General features: G+C 34.4%; 1 protein-coding gene across 6 annotated transcripts in view; it reads left to right on the forward strand.

The window, feature by feature from the left end:
- DMD (dystrophin) overlaps positions 1-24861 on the forward strand; it is a 2089750-nt gene that overhangs the window by 1700956 nt on the left and 363933 nt on the right. For 5 of the 6 annotated variants that reach the window (XM_079122792.1, XM_079122788.1, XM_079122791.1 and 2 more), the window contains 2 exons: positions 8257-8429; positions 18006-18162. In XM_079122792.1, the coding sequence (XP_078978918.1) occupies positions 8257-8429; positions 18006-18162 (330 nt within the window). Of the gene's footprint in view, positions 1-7384; positions 7528-8256; positions 8430-18005; positions 18163-24861 lie in introns of those variants that run through there. The other variant, XM_079122794.1, reaches the window with a different exon arrangement.

The raw sequence follows: 24861 nt of genomic DNA on the forward strand, positions 1-24861 counted from the left end.
TCAGGCAAGGAGAGAAAGTATCACATGTTAACAGAGTTTGGGATTGCTTAAGGCCGTCTGACAAATGGGATTTTGCTCAGTTTCCTCCAGGGATAATCCACCCTAGGCCAGGCATTTTTAAAGATTAGATTTTGAAATAAAGCTTTGCACCTGGGAATGTACTGAGACAGGAGAGCATATCCCTTGTCTCTGCTGTTCTAGTGCTTAAGTGTGAGAATTTTCGAATGAGATATGAAAGCAAAGACAACAAACCCTGCAGGATAATAGTCTCTGAGGACTTTAATAAGAGCCATTTTTAAAGCAAAGCTTGTGGACTCCTAAATCCATAGCTGCTCGTTTAAGACACATTGCGATGCAGTAGACCTGAAAACACACTCCTTATCTACCTAGAGCAACCAGGCTCCAAGCCAAACAGCAGCTCTCAAATTAACTCTTGTTTCTCTTGGGATGACAACTCTGCTACTTTTGAAAGTATCGCAATGGCCACATGTGCAATCGATAGGAAAAAAACAGTCACACCCTCTTGTGAATCTGTAACCAAGTACATTTTCTGATCTAGTTAGGAACGTCTAGTGCTTATTAGAGCCTTATAAGGCCAAGACTGGCTCCAGTTCTTTTATTTGGGTACTTCTCAAAAAATCTGTTAGGAAGGATAATTTTGTTTTGTTTTGCTAGTAGTAATTTCCAAACCATTAAAGAGTAATACTTTTGTAACATGCAATAAAAATGAATCACTTTTTAAAAATTACAAATACCAGACATACAAGATGTAAGCCCTGGCTCTTTATTTTTAGTTGTTGTACACATCTTTTAAGATTTACTGTCAATTTCCATTCTTCTGTTCTTGGAATGTGTGTGTGTGTGTGTGTGTGTGTGTGTGTGTGTGTGTGTGTGTAAGAACTTGAAAACCTCAACTATTTAAAGCCTGTGTTTAATCAATAATCAAACTAAGGGAGTTTTACTTTTGTAAGTTTGTTTTTGTTTTGTTCAGCTTCTCCAAAACAGTTAACACCTTTTCAAGACATTTGAAGAGTTTTGCACACACTGATTTCTCCTTAAACACAGTTTTCTAAACATAAATTGACCTTCTCTGATGAATTCAGGATCATTATCATTAATTATTTTGTTTGGCTGTAAAACTAGTTGATGCCTTCAAAGGCACTAATACATGGAGAGCTTTCAGTTTCCACACTGTGTGGCCCTGAAGGCTATAGCTTCTTTTATGTCTTTGTGGTTCTATCAGATGTTAACTTCTTGCTACTCTCAGTTTAGCCCATAAGCATAGGTTCTTTCCTGTTTTGAAATCTTCTGTTTCTGACTTTATAAATTTTGGAAATCAAATCATTACCTTTTTTCCCTATTAAGCTTATTTGAATTAGGCAACAATTATCAATAAGAAATAACTAATACTTATAATTATTTATATACTAACTGCTTTCAGAAAGGATTAAATGTAGTGTGGCTATATTAAAAAATTTATGGAGATTTGGCCACTTATTCTTTCTGTGCTGTTTATTTCCTCACTTCTCAGCTATATTCAAAATGGAGTTTTTGTTCATTTGCTGAGTCATTTATTTATTTTTAATTGACAATTATATGCATTTGTGGAGTACAATGTGATGTTTTAATATATATGTACAATGTGAAATGATTAAAGCAGGCTAATTAAAAAGTAAATCACTTCACATACTTATCATTTTATGGTGAAACATTTTAAATCTCATATACATTATTATTATTTATTATAGTCATTGATTTTGTGTAATAGGTCACTAAAATTTATTTATTCCTCATATTTAACAAACTTTGTTCTCTTTGATCAATGTTTCCCCTCAATCCCTGTGCTCCCCTCCCCCAGCCCCTGGTAATCAACATTGTGTTCTCATACAATATTGGTCTTTCTGTGCCTGACTTATTTCACATAGCATAATGTCTTCCATGTTCATTCATGTTGTCACAAATTATGTCATTTCCCCCTTTTATAACCGAATAATATTCCATCCTGTGCATATGTAGAATATTTTCTTTATCCATTCATCTGATGTTAGGAAATTTAGATTGCTTCCATGCCTTAGCTATTGTGAATAATACTGCAATATTATTATATTATTACAATGGAGTGCCAATATCCCTTCAGCATACTGATTTCATTTCCTTTGGATATATACCAGAAGATGGGTTGCTGGCTCATACGGCATTTCTATATCTAGTTTTCTGAGGAAACTCCATACTGTTTTCCATAATGACTGTATTAGTTTACTGAATTCTTCTTTTTGAGACAAATAATTCCATATATATGTAAAAAATAATACATGGATACTTTATTCATGAAATTTTGAAATCCTATCACTTCCCTTAGTTTGGGTAATAAGAAAAAGGATATACACTAATTGTCGCTATCTCCCTTTATTTTTCTTCTAGTAAAAATTTTTTAACTTTCCATATTCATCCCCATTTTGTCTTATTGCTTATGAACAATGAGCAATAATTGTTCTTGTTGAATGAGACAGTATAAATGTAATAAATGTAATAGTCAATAATCTTATCTTTGTACTTTTCTCAGTGGCTTTTAATTCTACTTAATTCAAGGCACTTGACTGCATTCTACCTGTTTGTCCCTAACATTCATTGTCTATTCCAATCAGGTTATACAATTTATTATCTTTGCTCATAAACCAAATCATTCCACCTTTATGCCATTTCAATGCTATTCTTCTAATATCTCCTGCTTTCCACATTTCTCAATTCCATTCAATCCTCAAAGACCAAGCTGAGTCCCATGACTTTTTTTTAATTCATTTTTATTGTAAACAAATGGGATACATCTTGTTTCTCTATTTGTACTTGAAGTAGAGGCATACCATTTGTGTAATCATACGTTTACCTAGGGTAATAGCTTTTGATTCATTCTGTTATTTTTTTCTCCCCCCCACCCTCCCACCTCTCTTATCCCTCTATAGAGTCCCTCCTTCCTCCATTCTTGCCCCCTTCCCACCCTCTATATGTGTTATCATCCGCTTATCAGTGAGATCATTTGTCCTTTGGTTTTTTGAGATTGGCTTATCTCACTTAGCATGATATTCTCCAACAGCATCCATTTGCCTGCAAATGCCATAATTTTATTATTCTTTATGACTGAGTAATATTCCATGGTGTATATATACCACAGTTTCTTTATGCATTCATCAATTGAGGGGCATCTAGGTTGGTTCCACAATCTGGCTATTGTGAATTAAGCAGCTATGAACATTGATGTGGCTGTATCTCTGTAGTATGCTGATTTTAAGTCCTTTGGGTATAGGCCAAGGAGTGGGATAGCTGGGTCAAATGATGGTTCCATTCCAAGTTTTCTGAGGAATCTCCACACTGCTTTCCAGAGTGGTGAGTTCCATGACTTTATGAAATCTATTTCTATCACTTGAATTCCACATGGATTCTCTCATAGTGGTAAGCTCTATATTACCTATTATTTATTAGGGATTTGTGTTCTGGATTCTGTTCAAAGTATTTTACAAAATTATTCCATGTAATATCCAAACCAACCCAGTAGGTATGTATTATTATCTACCATTTAGTGGCACCAATGAGATTAAAAAGTTGTCAAATTTAAGCAGCAAATAAGGGATAGAGAACAGGGAGACTCAAATATGTTTATTTAACTGCACTTTTTCATGAGTTTTCCCTGGAGGTTAAGAAAGGAGACTTAAGCAGGCATAGACTAGACTCCCAGGGAATAAGGAAGTGTGGGATTTGTAAAAGTCTTTCAGAAAACAGGACACTTTGCACTCCTAAAACTGTTACCCTGTGAGCATAATACTTGCCTCATATTTAAACTTTCCTGGCACTCATCACTAAAATTTGCTCCAAAATTATATAAAATTTCAGGCTATATATTTTGGTTTGGGGGGGTACATTATTTTTTCATTTGCATCCATTTTCTCAATCATTTTATGTTCCCTCTCATAGTTTTGAATATATATCTCTGGTTGCTACTTCAAATCTGTTTAACAGTTTCCATATTAATAAAACCATAAAATTACTTTTGGGGTACTGGTAACAATGATATTTATTTTCTCATGACAGTGCTAAATTTACTGATATGTAGATGAGAGTAGTATTAATCAGAAAATTGCCATCAAAAAAACTGAAATTCAGAGGCAAGGTAGCTTAATGGTTAAGAGCACAAGTCCTGCTGTTCAACTGTCCCTGTTCAACTGTCCCAATTCCAAAATTCATGGAATAGTTTGTTAGCTATATGACATTGGACATTTTTTCTTAACCTCTCTGTAGTTTTCTTCTCTTATATGGAAAATGAAAATAATAATGATGTTTACTATAGAGGGTGATTGAAAGTGTTAAATGAGTTCATGAACATAGTTCTTTGGACAATGCCTGGTATATAGTAAGTCTTATATATGTTACTGCTGCTGTTGTTTATATAACAAATATCTTTTTTCCTATCAATTACTTGTTATTCTTCCTAAAGAATATGATCACATGAAAAGAAAAATTAGATAGCATACAATAAATACAGTAAGTCCTGAGAAATCCTTTCTAGTTAGGTCACATGTGAAATAAAACTATTTAAAATTTTCTGTGTAAATTGTCCTATGTCCAGATTGGCTACTCTCTGAAGACTCCACTCACCTCTCCATACCAACTTCCTGCTTTCTGTGGTCTCTAAGTGTAAGGTTTAGTCTTAAAACAAATGTCATCATGGTGGTTTGATGCATATGTATGTTCCTTCTTACCTGGCTTGTCAATGTCTGATCCCCACCCAAAACTCATGTTGTATATTGGTGCTGAAAATTCTCCACTACAGTATGGCAACCTTTGAAAGAGACCCTCATGTTCTTCACTAGTACTTGCCTGTCTTTTAGGGCAAACTACCTGAATCCTGTAGCTTGACAGATTCTCGACCAGCCTACATCCCAAAGGAATGTGATCAAACTCTCTTAATGCTGATGTGTCAGGTCATTACTTGGTGTAGCTCATGGTTCACTTGGCTCTTGGAGACAAAAAGAAGACTCACTGATGGAAGAATTTGTGTTGTGGCAGCAGAAATATTTTGTAGTAAGACCTTTTCAATACAGTTTTTGCTCACAGGTGGTCCCGGATGCCCAATTGCAAAATGAGAAATAAAAAAGTTAGTCAGGATTCTATTTTCACTCAGAATAAATCAATCCATGTGGGTAAATGTTTTATCAAAATCAGTAATGCTATCTTTCAGTGTGCTTTTCCTTCAACAATCAGTCTTTTCTTCTTGTTAATAGTATCCTTGTTCAGCTTCGGTAACTACTATGTATTATATCCAATGCTCACAGCAAACAGGTTGGTGGAGACAGCCCAAGATCTTCAGGAGTCAAAAGAACTGGATCCATTTCCCAGTTCTAACATTTACTACACATGAGACTTTGAACAAATCAGTTGAACTTCTCTGAATCTCTCATCTGCAAAACAGGAAAAATATGATATACTTCACAGAGCCAGAGGAGGAACAGACAGGGTATTACATTTATAAGTGCTCAGTAACCTGTAAAGCTCTTACTGTACATATTTCATTTAGTGCTCCAAGCCACCATCATGACCTAGAAAACTAATACTGGTATAATACTTACCTTCATGCCAATGCTAAGATTTTACTTCAGCCAAGTCTGCATTTCTTAAGGGAGAAGATTTTATCCTACTATCTATGAGATTTGGCAGGAAATTCTCATTGATATTTAGCTAATAATATAAATGAATTAAATAAAAAGTACATGTATGACTTTAGGAAAAGAAGAAGAACTGTCACTTGCATTCTTATATCTCCATGATGCTAAGACTAGACTATCAGTCCTAGATAAATATTTGTTTATGAATTTTATATCCATTTCTTTATTGATGATACAACAAAGATGTTTATATGCAGTGTAATATACACAGGCCTGGCAAAGATGAAAATTAGCAAATTCATGAATCAATACCCTATTTGCACTTGGAAAGACCTCTTTTATTCAACAAAGAAAGTGTTGATGGCTTCATGTTATATGTAATCTTAAAGAACTAATGATTAGGACTCAGTGTCTGCTATCAATACAGGATATAAAAATTCAAATATACTATCATTTATATGCATATAAGGTAGAATGTTTATCCTATTAGTCAAACTACTTTACTCTCTGGGGCTCAGGGGTTGTAGCTCAGTGGAAGAATGCTTACTTAGCATGCGGAGACCCTGGGTTTGATCCCCAGTACTACACAAACAAAAAAAAGGAACTTTATTTTCTTGAACAACTGTAAATTTGGCTTTAATTCACTTAATATATACCCTGAGGAGAAATTTTAGGTACTGCACAAATCAGAACAAAATAGTAAAGTAAAAGAGACAAGTGTGGGAATTATCTGGAACTTGGATCTGGTTTTTATTTGTCCTGAATTGCTTAGACGAATTAACTCAATTTTCTCTTTTTCTGAAAAAGTGGCACATTATTCCATGTAGATTAAAAAAAAAAGAAAAATGCCATAAAATGGCTATATGTTTGATCAAACTTTGTTCTGTATGAAGCCCAATACTAGTTTCTTACTACATATGCTAGTTTCAAAATCTGTCTGTACCCTTCCAGAACCAACCTGTTTTTGATGAGCATGCTCCTAAGTCTATTTTAGTATTTCCCTTCTTTCAACTTCTGATGTGGTCCTATCCACATTCCCCTTCCAGTCTTCCCAGTCAAAGAAGAATGGACATAACTCTTTTCATAGTCCATCAGGGCCAACACTAGTAACAGGAGACATTCACTAACCATCTACCTTACTTCTGTAGCACTCAAACTTCTGCATCTTAAGAGGCCATGAGTGAAAACATGAGCTAGTTCTTTAGAATTTCTAACATGTTATTGTTGCCACTTTCCCCCTTACTTTAGCAGAGTAATTTAATTCAATTTTAGAAAGAGTAAGAGACAGAGAAAAAAGAAAACTTTTCTAGTTACACAGATCAATCCAATTGTTTGGAGCTTCAGAATGAATTTTTAAACTTGTTGAACAGAAGCATACAAATCTCTAAGAGCAAGTCAGATAATGTACAAAGCCTCCATTCATTGTGTAGGCAGAAAGGAATGCTGGTACCCGGCAGCTCTCTAAGGAATGTTCCTTTGGCTTTGACTGTTCTGCTGGGAACAAGGAGGGAAACACATATATAAAATGAATTTATAATGTCTCTGGCTTGTAATGGCAAAATGATAAGAAAAGTTGGCTGTTTAATATAAACTGTCAGTTGCATATTCCAGGCCTCCTCTCTTTGAGGTCCCTCCCACATCCACACGCCTGGCTACCGTTTAGCAAGGAGTACAAAGTGGCTGTTTATTATTATTGACTGGTGAGGCCTGTGCTCTGAAACTCATTCTGTCAACAGAATGTAAGCAAAGTTGGCATTTTAAAGCAGGGCTCTTTCAGTTTCTGGGTTTTCTCAGGATTGCTATGCAACAGGATCAGTGCTGTAGTCCCCGGTTCAAGCTGAAAATGTTACACAGGAAGACATACCATGTAAAGGTCAGATACTTCTACTCTGATAATTTTCTTGATCTGTGTCTGTACACGTGAACTTGAATGCCTACCTCTTATTATAACTCTTACCAAGGTCCTATGAACTTTCCACCTGTCAATCCTAAAAATATGATGGTATTTTAAATGGGAGATCTTACTAATAAATGTGTGATGCCATAATATATGTATGATGCTCTAACACCAAGGTGAACTTAATGTGTGTTGTCAAGAAGATCTGCTCCTCTGATAGAGTCCCAGTAATGTGCTGGTTCTGTGGACCAAGGACAACCTTGTTTATTCATCTCTCTATGCTTTTATGGTCAGAGTCAACCTTACAGATTACTATGTACATGGAAAATATGCCTTGACTCATATTTTAATGAAATGATTGGTACCGGGATGCACCTTACCATACCATTTCCATAAAACAATATATTTTATCCATGGACTAGAAGATTTAACTTTTGAAATTTATGAAGTTACAAATACATTACTTTCCAACTCATAATGACAATGAATAAATTTACTATACCTAATTAGATGTTCATTTTCAATCTACATAATAACATGAGACAATATACCCAGAAAAGTGATTTGAGGTGTATTGTCTCATAGTGAACCTGATTAAAATGTTTGAACTCATAGTTTATTTTTTTATTTCTCCAAATTCACATTCACAGCTCGTTTCTTTCATTCAATAATTCTGCATGTATCCTTCTTCCTGCTGTCCCACAGGACCTCCAAGGAGAAATTGAAGCTCACACGGATATCTATCACAACCTAGATGAAAATGGCCAAAAAATCCTGAGATCCCTGGAAGGTTCTGATGAAGCGGCACTGCTACAAAGACGTCTGGATAACATGAACTTCAAGTGGAGCGAGTTGCGGAAAAAGTCTCTCAACATTAGGTAGGAAAAGATTGGAACAAAAAAACCAGAGATGAATTAAAACGACAAAATTTTCCTCATTTTCCTAGCATAAGTAGCTAATATCTCATATGTTTATGTAAATCACCCAATTTTGGAATGATTCATTTTATTTTGAATAAATGAATCATTCATTTGCTTGGTATGGAGATGATACTTGAGGGTTCAGGTTAGATTAACATGGTGATGTTTTATAACCACAGGAGAGATGCATATTAAGACATTAGAGTGAATTTAAATGAGGAGCACAGCTCTTCTAATTTCATAGAGTTCTCTCTTGGCTTATCACAGGGTTGTACAAAAAATGATAAAATTAACGGATGTTTATTATGGAATTCTTTCTTTAGCATTACTCAAAATGCATACTGGAGGACATTCTTTAAATACCAGAACTCATTATAATTAACAGTTTAGAGAAGCCCTGTCCATAGCCTCAGCAGCTGAGAGAATATAGCCACTTTTTGTCATTTGATTCCTCTTAGATTTTGTTAAAACACATCCTGTGTGGGCATACTGAGCTTTTTTTCTATTTTAATTTATTTTTATTTTTATAGACTGCATTTTGATTCATTGTACACAAATTGGATACAACTTTTCATTTCTCTGCTTGTATACGACATAGATTCATACCATTCATGTAATCATACATGTACATAGGGTAATGATGTTTGTCTCATTCCAGTGTCTTTCTTTCCCCCGCCCCCCCCCCATTTCCCTCTACACAATCCAAAGTTCCTCCATTCTTCTCTTACCTCCCCACACCCCTTGTTATGTATCAGGAATGAGCTTTTAATTCTATACTCACCTGTTACTTTCTACTTTGCCCCATTCTATGCACTAGCTTTCTTTTGAGAAGTTAGTGGACGAATCCAAACATTGGTGTAAGGAAGGCAGAGGAGGCTCTTTGCATACCCATTTTGCTAAGATAGTTCAGTAGAGGGACAAGTCTGTGAAATGCCTGCTCTTACCTAAAGGATCTACCAAGTGGCAGAGAGTGGAAGCCAGGCTTCCTACTTTCTGATTGCTTTTCCTTATCTACTTCTTTTTCTGAAAATATTTTGTGCTTTTGTCTTTGTCTATAAAAGGAATGGTGGTAGAAAGAGGTAAAAAAGGACAAATGAATGTAATAATAGTTACAAGGGAATACACCAAAAGAGTGAGAAGAGTCATTTCCTTTAGAAAATAAGATTATAGAAGGGAGGCTTTTCTTTCTTCTTTAAAGTTCAACTAATAGTCTAAAATTTCAGCATATAACATATCTACTCCTATAAGGAGGAGAAAAACCCTGACATTTTATTAATTCAAAAGTACTATTGTAAAAATTTGCACCTAAACAAAATAATAATAATGACAGCAACTAACACATGGTATGCCAAAGGAACTTACATTTTTTACGCATTTCATGCTCTGAGCAAACCTAAGAGGTAGATTCCATTATTATACTCTCTTTATATTTGAAGAAAGTGAGACAGAGAGAGTTTATGACTTTCCCAAGATCACTTAGTTATCAAGTGACGATCCAAGATATAAACACAGGAAATCTGACTTTAGCATCTGAGTGTTCAATCATCATATTATCCCACAGAGTACATAAAAAGAAACCCTTTTTAGATAAATACACAATGGAAAAGATGAAATAGAGAAGCAGATTTCTAGGAGTGGAAAAGGACTTATTAGTATTTATGAGACTTTTTCCCCAAGTGTGTACCCCAGCTTCCAAGCCACTCATTTTTATCTCCCTATTCTGTCCATGAATTTTTTCATCCATGTGTTGGTGATGAGGTGTGGGCAATAATAGGCAATGGCATTTTCAAAGATAGAGAGGCTCCGTTCATTTTCTACAGCTTAAACTCTTAAGAGAGGTCAAAGTGTGTAATGACAAAGACCACTTTCATAACATCTGTCATTAAAAAGGAATGAAACATGTAGATGGGAAAGATATTCGTGGTAAAGAAAAGAAAGTTATTCTTTTATGCAGGAAAGAAAAAGCAAGGTGCTATAACTGTTCTGAACATTACTCAGTGCCTTTTTTCTCCTTCATATGAACTTGATGAAATAAAAGGAGAATTGAAAGCAGCAAACAGCATGTCAGCCAAAATATGGGCTCTTCATTCTCAGCAATTTCCCATATGCCAGGTACTGCAGTCTAATTCTTGCTGTCATTAATCAAGTAGAAAACAGTTACCTTAGCTTATCTAAGGTGCTGCAAATTCAAGAATTTAAATATTCAGATCAATGCTTTTGGCTTTTAAATAGGCCTCTCTAATAATATAGGATGTGTTATAAGCATCAGCTTATTAAAAAAAAGAAAGAGGTAATTCTTCACATAGAAGCAATTTAGCTTATTTCCTGACACTTGATAGAAATAGAACATCACTCGATCCTTAGTGAATGGCAAGGTTCAGTTCAGAGAAGCTCAGTAGAGATGGTAATTCGGGGTGATTGTGAAAAAGGATAGATGAACAGTGGGAAGAGTTAGATACAGGAACATTAATGACACTAATAAACCTGCATGGGAAATCTCATCAGTAACTCCATTGGGGTTATTTTATTATGAAAAGTCACCACAATTAAAAAGTAGTTCCAAAGATACCCTGGAAAAACAACCTTGTTTGTCCAAATTAAAATATATTATACTAAATGATTACAGTTGGTTCGTTGTTTTTGAGGGATTCTTAAAGCATTTCTATGCCTCAAAAAAATAAAAGCATTAATTTCATAGATGTCCACATTTAATGAAAAAGACATCTTTTGAATCCAAATGATTTTTGAAATTTCCTTTTGTGCTCCATTGGCTCATTAGAGGTATCCTTGTATTTCTAGATCCATATCATGTTCTTCTTCCATTTATTTTCCTTATGCCCTACAACCTTTCTCTTCCTGTGATCTTCTTCAAGTCTTCATATCATACCATACTGATAGACCAACATATGTAGTTAGACCGTTCATTACACATTTACAAGAATATGCTGACTAGGACACTTTCCATCATATTACTCTTTCATTCAAGAGCGCCAATCTTGTGATGCACATATTGCATTCATTCGGTCATTTATTTGTTCATTTGACAAACACTTAATGAGTACCTACTACATACTAGGCACTCTTCTAGGCACTGAGGATGCAATAGTGAACAAAGCATAACAAAGAAATGACTACTCTCATAAAGTTAGTCACTAGAATCTAGTGGACACACCATTCTCTACCGACTATGCCACCATAAACCCTTTCATTCTCTGTTCATCCTCTGCCCCCAGTTTACTTTTGACCAGAAAGCATTCTAGTTCTAAGCCAAGTAGATTCTGCTTCCTAACCCCTTTCTTGCTTTCCAATGATTTCCTTATTCTCTCATGTGATTATGTGTATATCCTGGTTTTCATACAATACTGTCTCTCCTCTCATGCTCTAAGTTTTTTTCCACATTTTTATTGGTACATTATAGTTGTATATATGTATGGAATTTGTTGTTACATATTTGTACATGCACACAATATAATTTGACCAGTATCACTCCTGAGCATTTCCCACCCGCTCCATCCCTTTCACCCCTTGGTCTCTTTCCTCTACTGATCTTCCTTTGATTTTTAGGAGATCCACCCCAAACTTTGTTTTCCTTTTTCCTCTCTTGCTTCCTACTATGAGAGAAAATATAAGACCCTTAACCTCCTGAATTTGAGTTATTTGGTTTAACATGATGGCCTCAAGTTCCATCTATTTTCCCTGCATCATACCCTAAATTTTGACTCAAACTCCATAATGAATATTTCTCTCGCTGTTCTTTCATCAGGTCTTCCCAGAAAAATCCTAATTTACACATGAGGGTCTTGGGTATAGCTCAGTGGTACAGTAATTTGCCTGACATATCCAAGGCACTGGGTTCCATTCCCAATATGGCAAAAAGAAATAAAAAGTATATACATACACACATACTCACTTGATAACAAGTTCCTTTAAGTATTTACAAATTGTTTCAGAAGGCTGTGTTTGCTCCTCCACATAAATTAGATGAATATAGAAATCCAAACTCTAAATGAGTCAGAAGATACAATAGAAAGAGTCCTGGACCAGCAAATGGGTGACTTAGTTATTAAGCCCCATTTCTTCTTATCTCCATTTCTACTAGCATGGCACCTTGAACAAGTCACTTATCTGCTACTTAGCATATCACCTTGAGTGAGTCACTTAACTGCTTCAGACTGAAATGAAGAGGTTTGACCAGAAACACAAGTGATCTTGTCACATTCTCTTGCAGTTCTACAATGCTATTATTTTTAATTATGCACTCACCCTTTGTGAACATGTCCAAATTATTGAATTTTTCTACCTTGGTTTTCCTATTTTTAAATGAAATTAATCAATTTAAAAGACAGGATATAAGAAAAAGTAAATAAGACATCTTTCAGTAAAAAAGAATGCTTTAATTGAAATTATATAGTGCTATCTCACAATTTAATCCAAGAAAAGTATATGACAAGGCTGGGGTTGTGGCTTGGTGGCAGAGCACTTGCCTAGCATGTGTGAGGCACTGGGTTTGATCCTCAGTACCACATAAAAATAAATAAAGGTATTGTGTCCATTTACAATTAAAAAATATTTTTAAAGTATATGCCATCCATTTCATATGTATTATCATCACAAATTATCCATGAGGCATGAGGAGAAGTAAGTAGTCAGTGATATTAATGATTTGAGAAGTGATTAATTTTTTATATAAACATAATTCAAAAAGATTTCAATTCAGTCTGTTACCCGATATTTTCCAGATTATTGTAATACTGTAAAGTATGAGAATCACATATTGTCAACGTAAACTCAGCAAAGTTTATGTTTTGTAAGATTTTCATATTTAGGAGAAAAACTTGTAAATATTATATAAAACATTCACATTTATAAAATTTTGAACATTAATTTGAGAGGCAAGAACACCAACATTATATAATCTATAATAAGCAGCAGTACAGCTCTTGGGAAGTACTTGGTATTAGAAGTTAGTTAAGGGTTTTTTTCTATAGTGGAGAACAAAGAAAGAACAAAAAGCAGAGTCTTACTACTTTTGAGAAAAAAATGCAACTTGGACATTGAGTATCTCTGGCCTTCTTTCTCTCACTCTTGGAATGTTAATTATGTTTGGAAGTTGGAGTTCAAGACCAACCTTTTTTTGGTTTACTTCTCTTTGAGCTTAATTCTCTATTTAAAGCCTCTTAGCTCCCATGTTATTTCTGTGATTATTATTTCTGAATTTGTACCTTTTCTCTCTGTATGTTTAAGTGTTATTTTGTTACACAAGGCACCAAAGATATATGGGGCTATATCATTAGTTTTATAAAGGAAGTCAAAGTGAAAAATGATTTAATTATAACACATTTTACTTTAAGAATACATGCCTTTCTGAGTAAAGTTTTATTAAGCATTTCAAACTAGGCATCAACCAAATCACATTTGAAATATCTGCATCTAGAGAAATAACAATCACTTTATCAGCCCCTATAATTCTTAGAGTGCTGTCCCCAAAGAGTTATTTAAAGACCAAGCAATATATTCCAACATACCTTAAAGGTTCTGCTTTTTTACCTAAACCTTACAAATTGTGAAAATTGTCTGCTTTTTAAAGATCAGCACTTGCCTTGTTAAAAGTTAGTAGCCCCTAAACTCTTGTCTTTGCTAATAAAGATTAATCGAAAATGAATAGAAGCTAAGTGTACCCCTTCAAACCGCCTCTTATATTTTCTGTTGAGTAAGTAAGGATAAATAGAGTATATGTGAAAATTAGCTAGAAGTGTTTTGCTCAGGTATCCAGAACATTTAGTTAAAGCCAGTAAGTTGGTTTCCTCATCAAAGAACAGCTTGTAATTTCTATTTCCCATGTGTAAATATGATCACTCAAGTTATGTGATTCAGCAATTGTCTTTATAATCTTGCATCTTGGTTTCCAAATTGCAAAACTAGATACTTAACCTATGATCTAGCAGGCTTTGATACACACACACATAAAAAAAAATTGTTCCATATCCAAAGAAACTTTTTTAGGAAAAGACATTCCCAACACAAACATAGGTGAATCATTTAGAAATATTCAGTATACACTTACAAAAATAAAGATAGGGCAGCTGCTTCCAACAAATGTACTAGAAATATGTCTTGAAAACATTTTATAAGCTTAGCATGGTCAAAGAAAATGTTTTATAGGCTCACAGTGTTTCATTACAGTTAGATCTCCTTAAAATCATGTCACTGACAAATACCCTTTGCCCTGTAGAGACCAACAAGTCACATTTAGGGCAAATCACAAATACTTTCAGAAATTCTTAAACAGTAGTCCTGGAGCTCACCTGCAGAGTTGTGAAGGTTCCTGTTAAAAGTATAGATTTTTGTTAAAAGTACTGAAATTCTGGTGGTAGAATCTAGGAATCTGGAATTTAAACAAGCTACTATAAGTTTTTTATGCACACTAAAATTTAAGAATCACAGTGTTAGACTGAATACCTTTTTATGCATTATGCACTTACCTACTGTCTTTTCTCCTTTGCTTAGGTTTTTGTCCTCATGTCAGATCTTTTCTTTCACTCTTGTACCTTAGGAGGGAAAGGAAAGAAACAGTCATTTGATATGTAGTTAGGATGATCAAACATTCTGCAATTTTACCTAACTTCACACCTTAGGAAAACTCCCCTCACTCAGATACCTGAGAGCTTTTCATCTCTTGGTGTTCCAGGTTCTTCTGCTGCTATTCTGTGAAGTCTCTGGGCTGTCCTCTGCCTGACCTAGAACCTCCCTATATCATGCTATTAAGTTACCCTTAGATCCTTTAGAACTGAATTCCCTAAGTCTCAGAATTATTTTTCCCCTTTTGAGAAACACAAAGTGGTTTCTTGATCCACTAATAATTAGTCAGCACCATTTAACCTAGAACTGAGATTGTAGCACTTCCTTATTTAAACAAAGCAGCAACTTGTGGTCTCACCACGGGCAGCCTGCCCTTCAGCATTTCCTCCATTAGAAATCAATATTTTGTTTCTTCTACCAGATAAAGAGAGGCCAAGCATTAGGTATGTTTACATTCTCCCTCTTCCTACTACTCAATGCTTCACTGGAACTTGAGGACACTCGATAAATACTTATTTAATCAGTTTCTATTCTACCACTGGCTACTTTTCCATGTCTGAACTGTGCCTCTCTCTTCTTACCATTCAAACTGTCTTGCTTGACAGTCTCTTTGGACCTCAAGGGGCCCAAGCTACAAATCCCAGACACCCCAGGGAATCCTTGCAAACCAGTACTCATTACATGCCATTAAACAGCTAAAATCTTGCATAGGGAATTCTCACTTAGGCTTATCACAGAAAAGTGATAACTAAAAGAGGAAGAAGTAATAGAAACATCAAGAGAACTATATCTCCATACTGTTTTCAGTCTGCATGTACTATTATATTCATGATAATTATGGTGTATCATGATTGACTTATTAGATAATAATACCCTTGGAGTCTTGAACAATTTAATTTCTCTTGTTTGATGGAAGTCTTCATTTTTTCATTATTATAGAAAGAAAATTCTGATAATTTGGAGAAACATGAAGTGAACTTATCACTTGTAAATTCACTGCAGATGGATAACATGGTTGTCATTCCAGAATTTTTCATTTATTGTTAAGCATGTGAACACAAATATACACATGCACATTCTAGAAAAATAGATTATATTCATTTTAATGGTATTTCTTAGCTTTTATTTTTTGGTAATTTTTTATTTGTTCTTTTTAGTTACAGATAACTGTAGAATGTATTTTGACATATCACACATATATGCAGTATAACTTCCCATTCTTGCAGTTGTACATGATGTGGAGTTACACTGGTCATGTATTCATATATGAACATAGGGACCATCTTTCCCATTCCCATCTTCCCTCCCTTCCCCTCTCCCCTGTCCAATCCAGTGAGCCTACACTCTATCCCCCCAACCCCCCAATTCCCACCTATTGTGAGTCAGCATCCAAATATCAGAGAGAACATTTGGCCTTTGGTATTTTGGGATTGACTTATTGCACTTAGCACGGTAGTCTCCAGTTCCATTCATTTACCAGATTATATTAGTTTTTATAACTAACATGAGATCTTTTCCATATCCATAAATATTTACCTATGTCATTATATGGAACATTGCACAGCATTTCATTATATTAATTCACCATTATGTATGTAGTTCCCTAATATTGAATATTTAAATTGTTTCTACTTTATAACCGTCATAAATGATGCTGTAAATGAAATTTTTTTTCTACTGTATCTTGGTATGATTTTCTAGTTAATTTTTAGTGTGAATTCCTCAAATTTAAGCTTGTAGGTCATTGTATTTGCACATTTTTAAGACTTTCATATACCATCATATTAGCCTTCAGAAACTTTGAAACAATTTAATTTCAGAAATAGGTACTCTTTGGTGATTCTGTCAGACTGAGGCCAGAAGGAGAACTGTATTTGAAATGTCAGGCCAAGTTATCAAATGGCCAAGGGAAATGTTGTTCTACCTGGCTGCTTTACTTCACATTTCAAACTTTGCAGCATTGGAGACTTTATTATATTTATATTATAGGCAGCATTAATTTTATGAATTAATTAGTGCTTGCTGGTAATATGAAAGTGATGCAGCAAATTCCAGATTTACCTGAAGATAAAGTTTTGCTAACATCCTGCCTTTCCTCTTTGTTTTCTGAATGATGATTTATTTTATTAATTTAGCTTCTCATCCTCAAGTGAAATGTGGATTTTATAGCACAGATCATTCATTTGTATATTCTTAAATGGCTTCTAAGGATTTGCATGTTCTAAATACAGTCAATGGTAAAGCATTCAGTCTACTGCCTAAATTATTCATGTTTTGGAGAAGCTTTCAGACAAACGTCTGATTTTCCTCTTCCACGTGAGTTGTTGTCTCAGTACATTTTACACAAAGGAAACGAAGTGGAAAATGTTGGAACTTGGTGAAAACAAATCCCAGGTGCACAGGAATAAAGAAGGGTAGAGGAAAAAGAGAAGCATATGGGAAGAGGAGCAGAAAGGAACAGACGCCAGACGGAAGGAGTCAATGGAAAAGGCTGCCTAGGGTGTAGAAATGGAAAAGTCAAAATGTGGGGAGAGACCTTTCCATTTCTCAAAGCAGAAAGAATTCCAGTATGAGCATGAATCATATGAAAATGGAGGGGTTTTTTTATTAGTCACTGGGTCCAGTCTTTTCTACCAGAAACTTAAGAATTATTGACTATAATAGGGATGGGAAAGTGAGCAATTCCAGTGCATATGTCATGCCAAAAGTCTTGAAATTATAAATGTAGAAACAAATGGCTGAATATTGCCTTTCCTCAAAATTACCACCAAAATATCCTCCCACCCTATATGATGGCTCTCAAAAACAGGAAGCTAGGTTTTTAGTGAAGACTACTATATAGTTCACAATAGGTTCATACACTATGGAAATAACCAACCAATGAAAAGGAATTGTTAGAATCATCAATTATATTTCTAGAATATTCTGACATAGTTTGCCCCTATTATTTTTCAGGTCCCATTTGGAAGCCAGTTCTGACCAATGGAAGCGTCTGCACCTCTCTCTTCAGGAACTGCTGGTGTGGCTCCAACTGAAAGATGATGAATTAAGCAGGCAGGCACCTATTGGAGGCGATTTTCCAGCAGTTCAGAAGCAGAATGATGTACACAGGGTAGGACATTTTTAACCCTAGTGCCTTGTACATAGTAAGCATTGACTATTTTAAAATTAGTTTTGTTTGAAATTGAGGTTTTTTTATTCCTCTTACCCAAGAGTCAATTATAAATAATGCATACCATTATATTTTAAATGTCAGAAGTACCCACATTAATAATACCCTTTAAGAAATTGCCCATCTCTTTTGGCTATTTTTAAAAACTTTTTATCATGGAAAACATTGGACATTTACAAAAGTAGACAGAATGTTGTAATAAATACTCATGTATTCACCAGACATCAACAGTCATCAATTCATGGCCAGGCTTATTACATCTATGCCTCCTTTCCTTCCCCCATTATTTTGAAGCAATTCTCAGGCATATGTCATTTTATTCATAAATATTTCAGGAAGCATCAAAAAAAGATTGTATAATTAATATGTGCTAATAATTACAATAAAAAGAAACAGATGGTAAAGCACAGAGCTACGAAAGTCCTTAAGTACTGGAAAAAATGTATCTCAAAAAGATATGGGTTAACTCTTCATAAGTAACCAGGATGATACTATAATGCTTTAAAAATATCAATCAATAGTTTTCTAAATACTGAATGTCCAGTAAATATTCAAATTTTTTGTTTCTCTCATACAATTTTTTTTTGTTTTCATGTTTTGTTTTAAATAAGAATTTAAATGACAGTACACATTGCACTTGGCTAATTTATTTCTCAAACTCTTTCCCTTTTTTTAATAAGTTATAAAGTAACCACATTCTACCAGTTTCTGTACATTCTACCCAGTTTCCTCTAATGGTTACTTCTTACATAACTGTAATACTATTGCTATTGTCATTTCAATATGCAATAAATATAAAATTGTGTGTCCACAGCACATCACAAGTCATCCCAGCTATATTCCAAGGGCTCAATATCCATATGTAGCTAGTGGCTACCTACTAACTGTGGTTAGTGGACTACCTGCCTGATCATAATCATGTTGACTCTTTTTTTTCAAGACTACTTCATACGTTAGTGTATTCTTCTATCATCATGAGATTCATAATGCCTTGTTTTCTCTTTTATTTGTAATTTTATCAGCTGTTAATGATTAATGGGTAGAGCTTTCAATGTGTTAATTGCATATTTCTATCATTCCATCTTCCTTTTATATCTGGAGGATGTCTACGAGAAAAAAAATCTTTCATTCACCATTTGAGTACCCAGCATACTGTTCATATGGGATAAGGAAGATAAATGATTCTACTTTAACTATTTTAAGAATAATAATTTGCTTACTAGCATCCTCCAGCAGTAACCAGTTGTTTCTTTTTCTTGTTTTTTTTTTTTTTTTAAATTACATTTCTATCTGCTCTACTAGGCTCTGAGGGAGAAAGGCAGAGATGTGACCTTGCTAAGCTTGTTAGGCTTGTTAGGCCTATAGCCTAACAAACTATCTGATGTATAGTAGGCACTGATAGTAAGTCTTTTTGAAATGAGAATAAAAGGTACATGAAAAGGAATGAATAGCCAACCAAATAAATTATTACCAAATAACAAAAACTTGATAAAATTGCACCCCTTTTGTATGTTCACTACTTAAAGGAAAGATCTCTATGGAGACACAGTCAAAGGTGGCATCTTGAAGAAAGGTCAAGGGTTTCTATTATTCCAGAGAAGGGGATATAGGGAATATAGGAGACTACAAAAAGGATGTGAACACATAGGAAGACCCAGGGGTCTTTGCAAAAGAATGCCAAGAAAACTGCCAGTTTCTCCCTTAGCTATTTCCTTTTATATAATTCAGAATATCTTTTATCACTTTACTTTTATTAGTTCATCCTAGTTATACATAATATTAGAGTTCATTTTGACATAATTATATAAGTATGGAATGTAATTTGCCTAATTCAGTCCCTGGTACTTCCCCTTTTCTTCCACTCCTCTCTCCTCCTAGTCCCTTTCTCTACTCTACTGATCTTCTATCTATTTATAGTTATTTTTAATTAGTGTCTCTTGGTTATACATAAAGGTGAGATTCACTGTGGTATATTCATTCATATATGTACAAAGGAAAGTTAGGTCAGATTCTGTTCTACCATTCTTCGCTTTTCCCATTCCTTCTCCCTCCCCCTCATCCCCTTCCTCTATTATACTGATCTCCCTTCTATCTTCATGGATAATTCAGAATGTTAAGGTAGCTTTTATAGTAGGGTGAAATTTAATACAGCTATATTTTTAAATGTTCTTTGGATAAATAGTCAAAACACTGGTATGTATGCAGAAAAGTATTCATTGAGAATGGTAGACATTTTAAATAGAATGCATTATATGATATAGTGAAATGAGACTAAATTTCTGCAAATAGATGTAATTTTAATCTAGTTCCAGAAACTGAAGAAAATGAATCATTTGACAAATGCACCAGGAATCAGGAGACTGAGACTAGTAATATTCTTCCATAAATTTTGATTGTCAACAGTACTTTGTTCAGTAATTGAAAGATGAGAAAATTGGCCCAACTAATTGCCATGGTCCCTTTTAGCCCATAGTTTATTATATATACTGTTTTGCTATCCCTGGTTATTGGCTTTGGTAGCTTGCTAATAGTAGTAAAATATTTGTACTTGGAACTCTCAGTCTTGACTCAGGAATCTCATCTTATGTGATTCAGGGAAATGTATATGCTAGAGTTAGGGTAACATGTACCAGAGTTAATGAATCCTCTCTTGGTTCATGTGCTCACTCAGATAAATACCTACCTTTTTTTTTTTTTTTTTTTTTTTACTCAACAAGACTTCTAGCCTATTGATAATTCTGTGTTTTGTACATTAGTTTCAGTCCTACTCTATCTTTACCTACCTCCAATTACAACTTAAATTTAATCATTTTCATAACTCTTTTCCAAAGCTCTCAAACCCTTTGCTTCTTATCTTTTTGTTGCCGCAATCTACAAAACCTCAAAACTTGGAGGATCTAAATATTTTTCTACTAACCAGACATAACCACAGCAGACTGGCAAAGTACCTTTTCAGAATGACCAACCTGCAGCCTTCCATTGCTACCACATCCTTGGGTCAGTTTACCTCCAAACTATTTCTCAACTCTCTACTACTATCATCACCATAGTTATAAAACCTATTTCTCTTAACCTTTCTGCATCTGTTCTTACCACCCTACACTGCAATCTCTACATTTCACTCAGACTAGTCTATGTAAAAATATAAATTGAATTACATCAGTCTTCATCTTCACACTCTTTGGTGGCTTCTCAATGCCCTTGAATAAAGGTCAAAATCTCAACAAGAGCCATAAGGTCTTTTGTGGCTGGTTTGAACTCAACTTTCTCTTTTCTTACTGCTTTTTCCCTTGCTGGTGGAACACCAGTCATACTGTCTTGTTTGGGTTTTTGTAGTTCTCAATGTTCCTCTCAGGTGACACTTTGAACATACTGGTCCTCTGTCTGAGACCCTTTCTATGCACACTATACCCTCACAATGCTCACAGCATCATCTACTAATCCTTTACATCTTGGCTCAGACAAACTTTTGTGTGATGCCCACATTTGGCCTGATCCAGCTTTTATGCACTATCATAAACTCTGTCTACTTTTCCTTGTATGACTTAACCATTCTTTGTCATTGTGCATATGTGCAATTATTTGATTAATGTCAATCACCCTCCTTATACCATATGCTCTAAGAAGCTTTTGTGGGGAGAGTGAGGTATCATTTTTGTACCTACAACTTTATATGATGCCTAGTACATGGAAGACAATAAATAATATAAAAATGAATCAAGGAAGAAAAAAGGAGAGAGGGTGGGAGGAAGAAATAAATAACTAGTGAACTAATATTGACCTTTTTCATTCTTCTGTAGTCTACCAAGAACAAGGGCAAGGAAAGAAGGAGTAGTGATGTTCCTTCCTTACCTATAGGGTTTTTCTGTTTATTCCCAACTAAGCATCCTTGTAAAGTGTGTAAAGTTACTTCAATGCATGTTGTTTTTACTTATAGTCTGGCCCAGTGATCTCATGTGCTTTTCCTGGTATCTTTAAGGAAAATGTCATAAAGTGTCTTACTCTCCTTTCTTCAGAGAGCATCATCACTCCTGAATGCCAATGAGAGAATAATTTAGCACTGGTTGTATTCAGTTCTGTCACATTGATGCAATAGCCCTTTCATAGCTGTAATTCAAGGGTTAGTGATACACTTGTTACCTGTGGACAAAAAGAACAAAGGAAAATCCTTGAAACTGGATTATTCCATCCAAACTTCTGAAGTCAGTTAGGAAGAGACAAAGGAAACACAATCAGGATAAAGCTCCAGCAAGATCTAGTCATTGACAGATTTTTGTACTTTACTTTCATTAGACTTTTGTTTTACCTTGCTGTGTTTACAGTATTATAAGTTGTCTGGCTCTTTATGTGTTTCTTGATTCAGTTGTTTATATAGAATGTTTGGTATCAAGATGGGTCACTTGTAATCAGAAACTTATTCCCCAAGTATTGCAGCGTTGCATTTTTTAAATCATCTGCTTACAATCTGTTGTAAATTATTGATGCACTTGGTTGTTGCTTTTTATGGGAACACATATCCCATTAAAATGTCAAAAATTGAAACTATAATCAAACATTGTTCATTTTTGCTTTGATTTTATATAAATCAGGATATTTTTTAAAAGATAATTTATATTTTCTTCGGATATCATTTCATATTAATGACAAAAGTTTATAGCAAAGTGTCATATATCTTATACTATTTTCTTAAAGTGAAAATATATAATTAGTCTCAGTTTCTGTGATAGAACAAGATACAACTTTCCTGTAGGTATAATTCTGAGATTGTCTATACAGGTAGTCAGGGACTGCAGTCTCACTCCTCAAAGCAATTTTCACACCCAGGAGAGTGGATCTGTGTTCCCCAAACCAGCTGGGCAGCATAACAACTACAACTGAATGGCTCTCAAGACTAATTAATAAAATAATGCTCCATATGCGGTAAAGTGTTATAAATAATTAAAGCTCAAATGTGCCTTAACAAATATAAACTGACCAATTTTTATATCTTTCAAATATATTTTCCTGGCTTTTACAATTCCTTATTACTTGCCTCACTAAACTGACTTGTTTTCAATTAGTGTGTATTATTCTGGTCCAGATATATTTTTAAAACTGACTTCCTTTGTTTTACTTGAGCAGTCACTAATGTGATATTTATTACTCATCTTCTTCTGTGATTAACCTAGAGAGAGTCTTAAAGGAGCAAATTATAGTAGGGAATTTCTAAGGAAAACTGTAATAAACCATGAGCTTATTTCATTCCCTTCTACCTATCCCAAATCCAAAAGGGGATTTGGTCTTGATTATAAGAACGCTGTGGGTAATGACTTTTTGTTTACATTTTTATTAATGAAATTGTTTGTTATTAGGTTTTTATCTTTCAATTTAAAAATCTCTATAATCCCTTCCCTAGGGACCATTAAGGACACCTTCAAAGCTTCCCAACATTTTCTGGTTAAGATTTAGATGGAAGTAATCAATACATACATTATTAAAACAGTAGACAGAAAGCCATTACTGCTTGGATGCTGTTGACAAATGAAAAGGCTTGAATAAAGTAGTTTACTTGTTCATTTGTCAGGTCATATATTATGCAAGTTCGATTTCTTCAGAAGTCTCCATGAAGTGAGGCAGAGGTTCAGAAATTCAATAAAATTCTCCCGAAATCGTGTTGTAGATTATACATTTATTTAAGCTAATTCTATTATCAATGCTGGCCTGCTTGCTTTGGGTACATTTTAGTACATATGGTAACTAGATGAGTTCTCTGTGTTTTCTTTACACAGAAATAGAAAATGTCTGTGGGTGCCATTTGTGAATGTTAAGATTTAAGTCAGCTCTGTGTTAAGAAAAATGAAGTCTCCCTATCACCTCTGAAAAATAACAAAAGGTTGTGATAGAGTAATTTATTCCAACATTCAATGACCTGGCCTCTTGGAGTTTCTAAGCTCCAAAACAAGTTTGGCTTCCCTGCAAAGTTCTTTTCTAGTTATGACTATTCTAAGATGTCTTCCTAGCTATGTTGGAGGAAATAGATATCTTTTCAATCTATTCTTCATCACTAATAGAAGAAATTATACTTGCATAAGTGTGATATCCTATGCAGTCATATTTAGGGATGCTGAAGAGAAAAGACTGAAGACTTAATTTTAGACCTGCATTTCTAGACATTTTAGGAAAACTTCTGAAAAGTAGCTGTATCATCAAAACATAAGAATGGAGTCATCTAGGAACTGCTGCTGTTCTTTAATGACTATAACAAGATGAAAAGTGTACAACTTACAAATTGATTTCTCTACCAAAGTTTTCTTTTTACTTTGTCAAAATATTTTGAGGGGCTGTGGATATAACTCAGTTGGTAGAGTGCTTGCCTTGCAAGCACAAGGCCCTGGGTTCAATCCCCAGTACCGCCAAAAAAATATATATATGTTTTTATTTATATATATATATATTTATATATATAAATATAGATAGATATATTCTGACAAATACTCTTTAAAATAATATTTGTATAGTGTTTTGCCTTCACAAAGCACTTTTACACACATTATTCCTTTAATTACAAATGAACCCCTGATCTCTTTTCCTTCCTTTTCCCAAAAAAATTATTTCAGGAAAAATTGTATAACTGATTCCAAGAACTTATTGGTCCTTTTA

This window comes from Sciurus vulgaris (assembly GCF_902686455.1).
Source record: "Sciurus vulgaris genome assembly, chromosome: X".
NCBI lineage: Eukaryota > Metazoa > Chordata > Mammalia > Rodentia > Sciuridae > Sciurus > Sciurus vulgaris.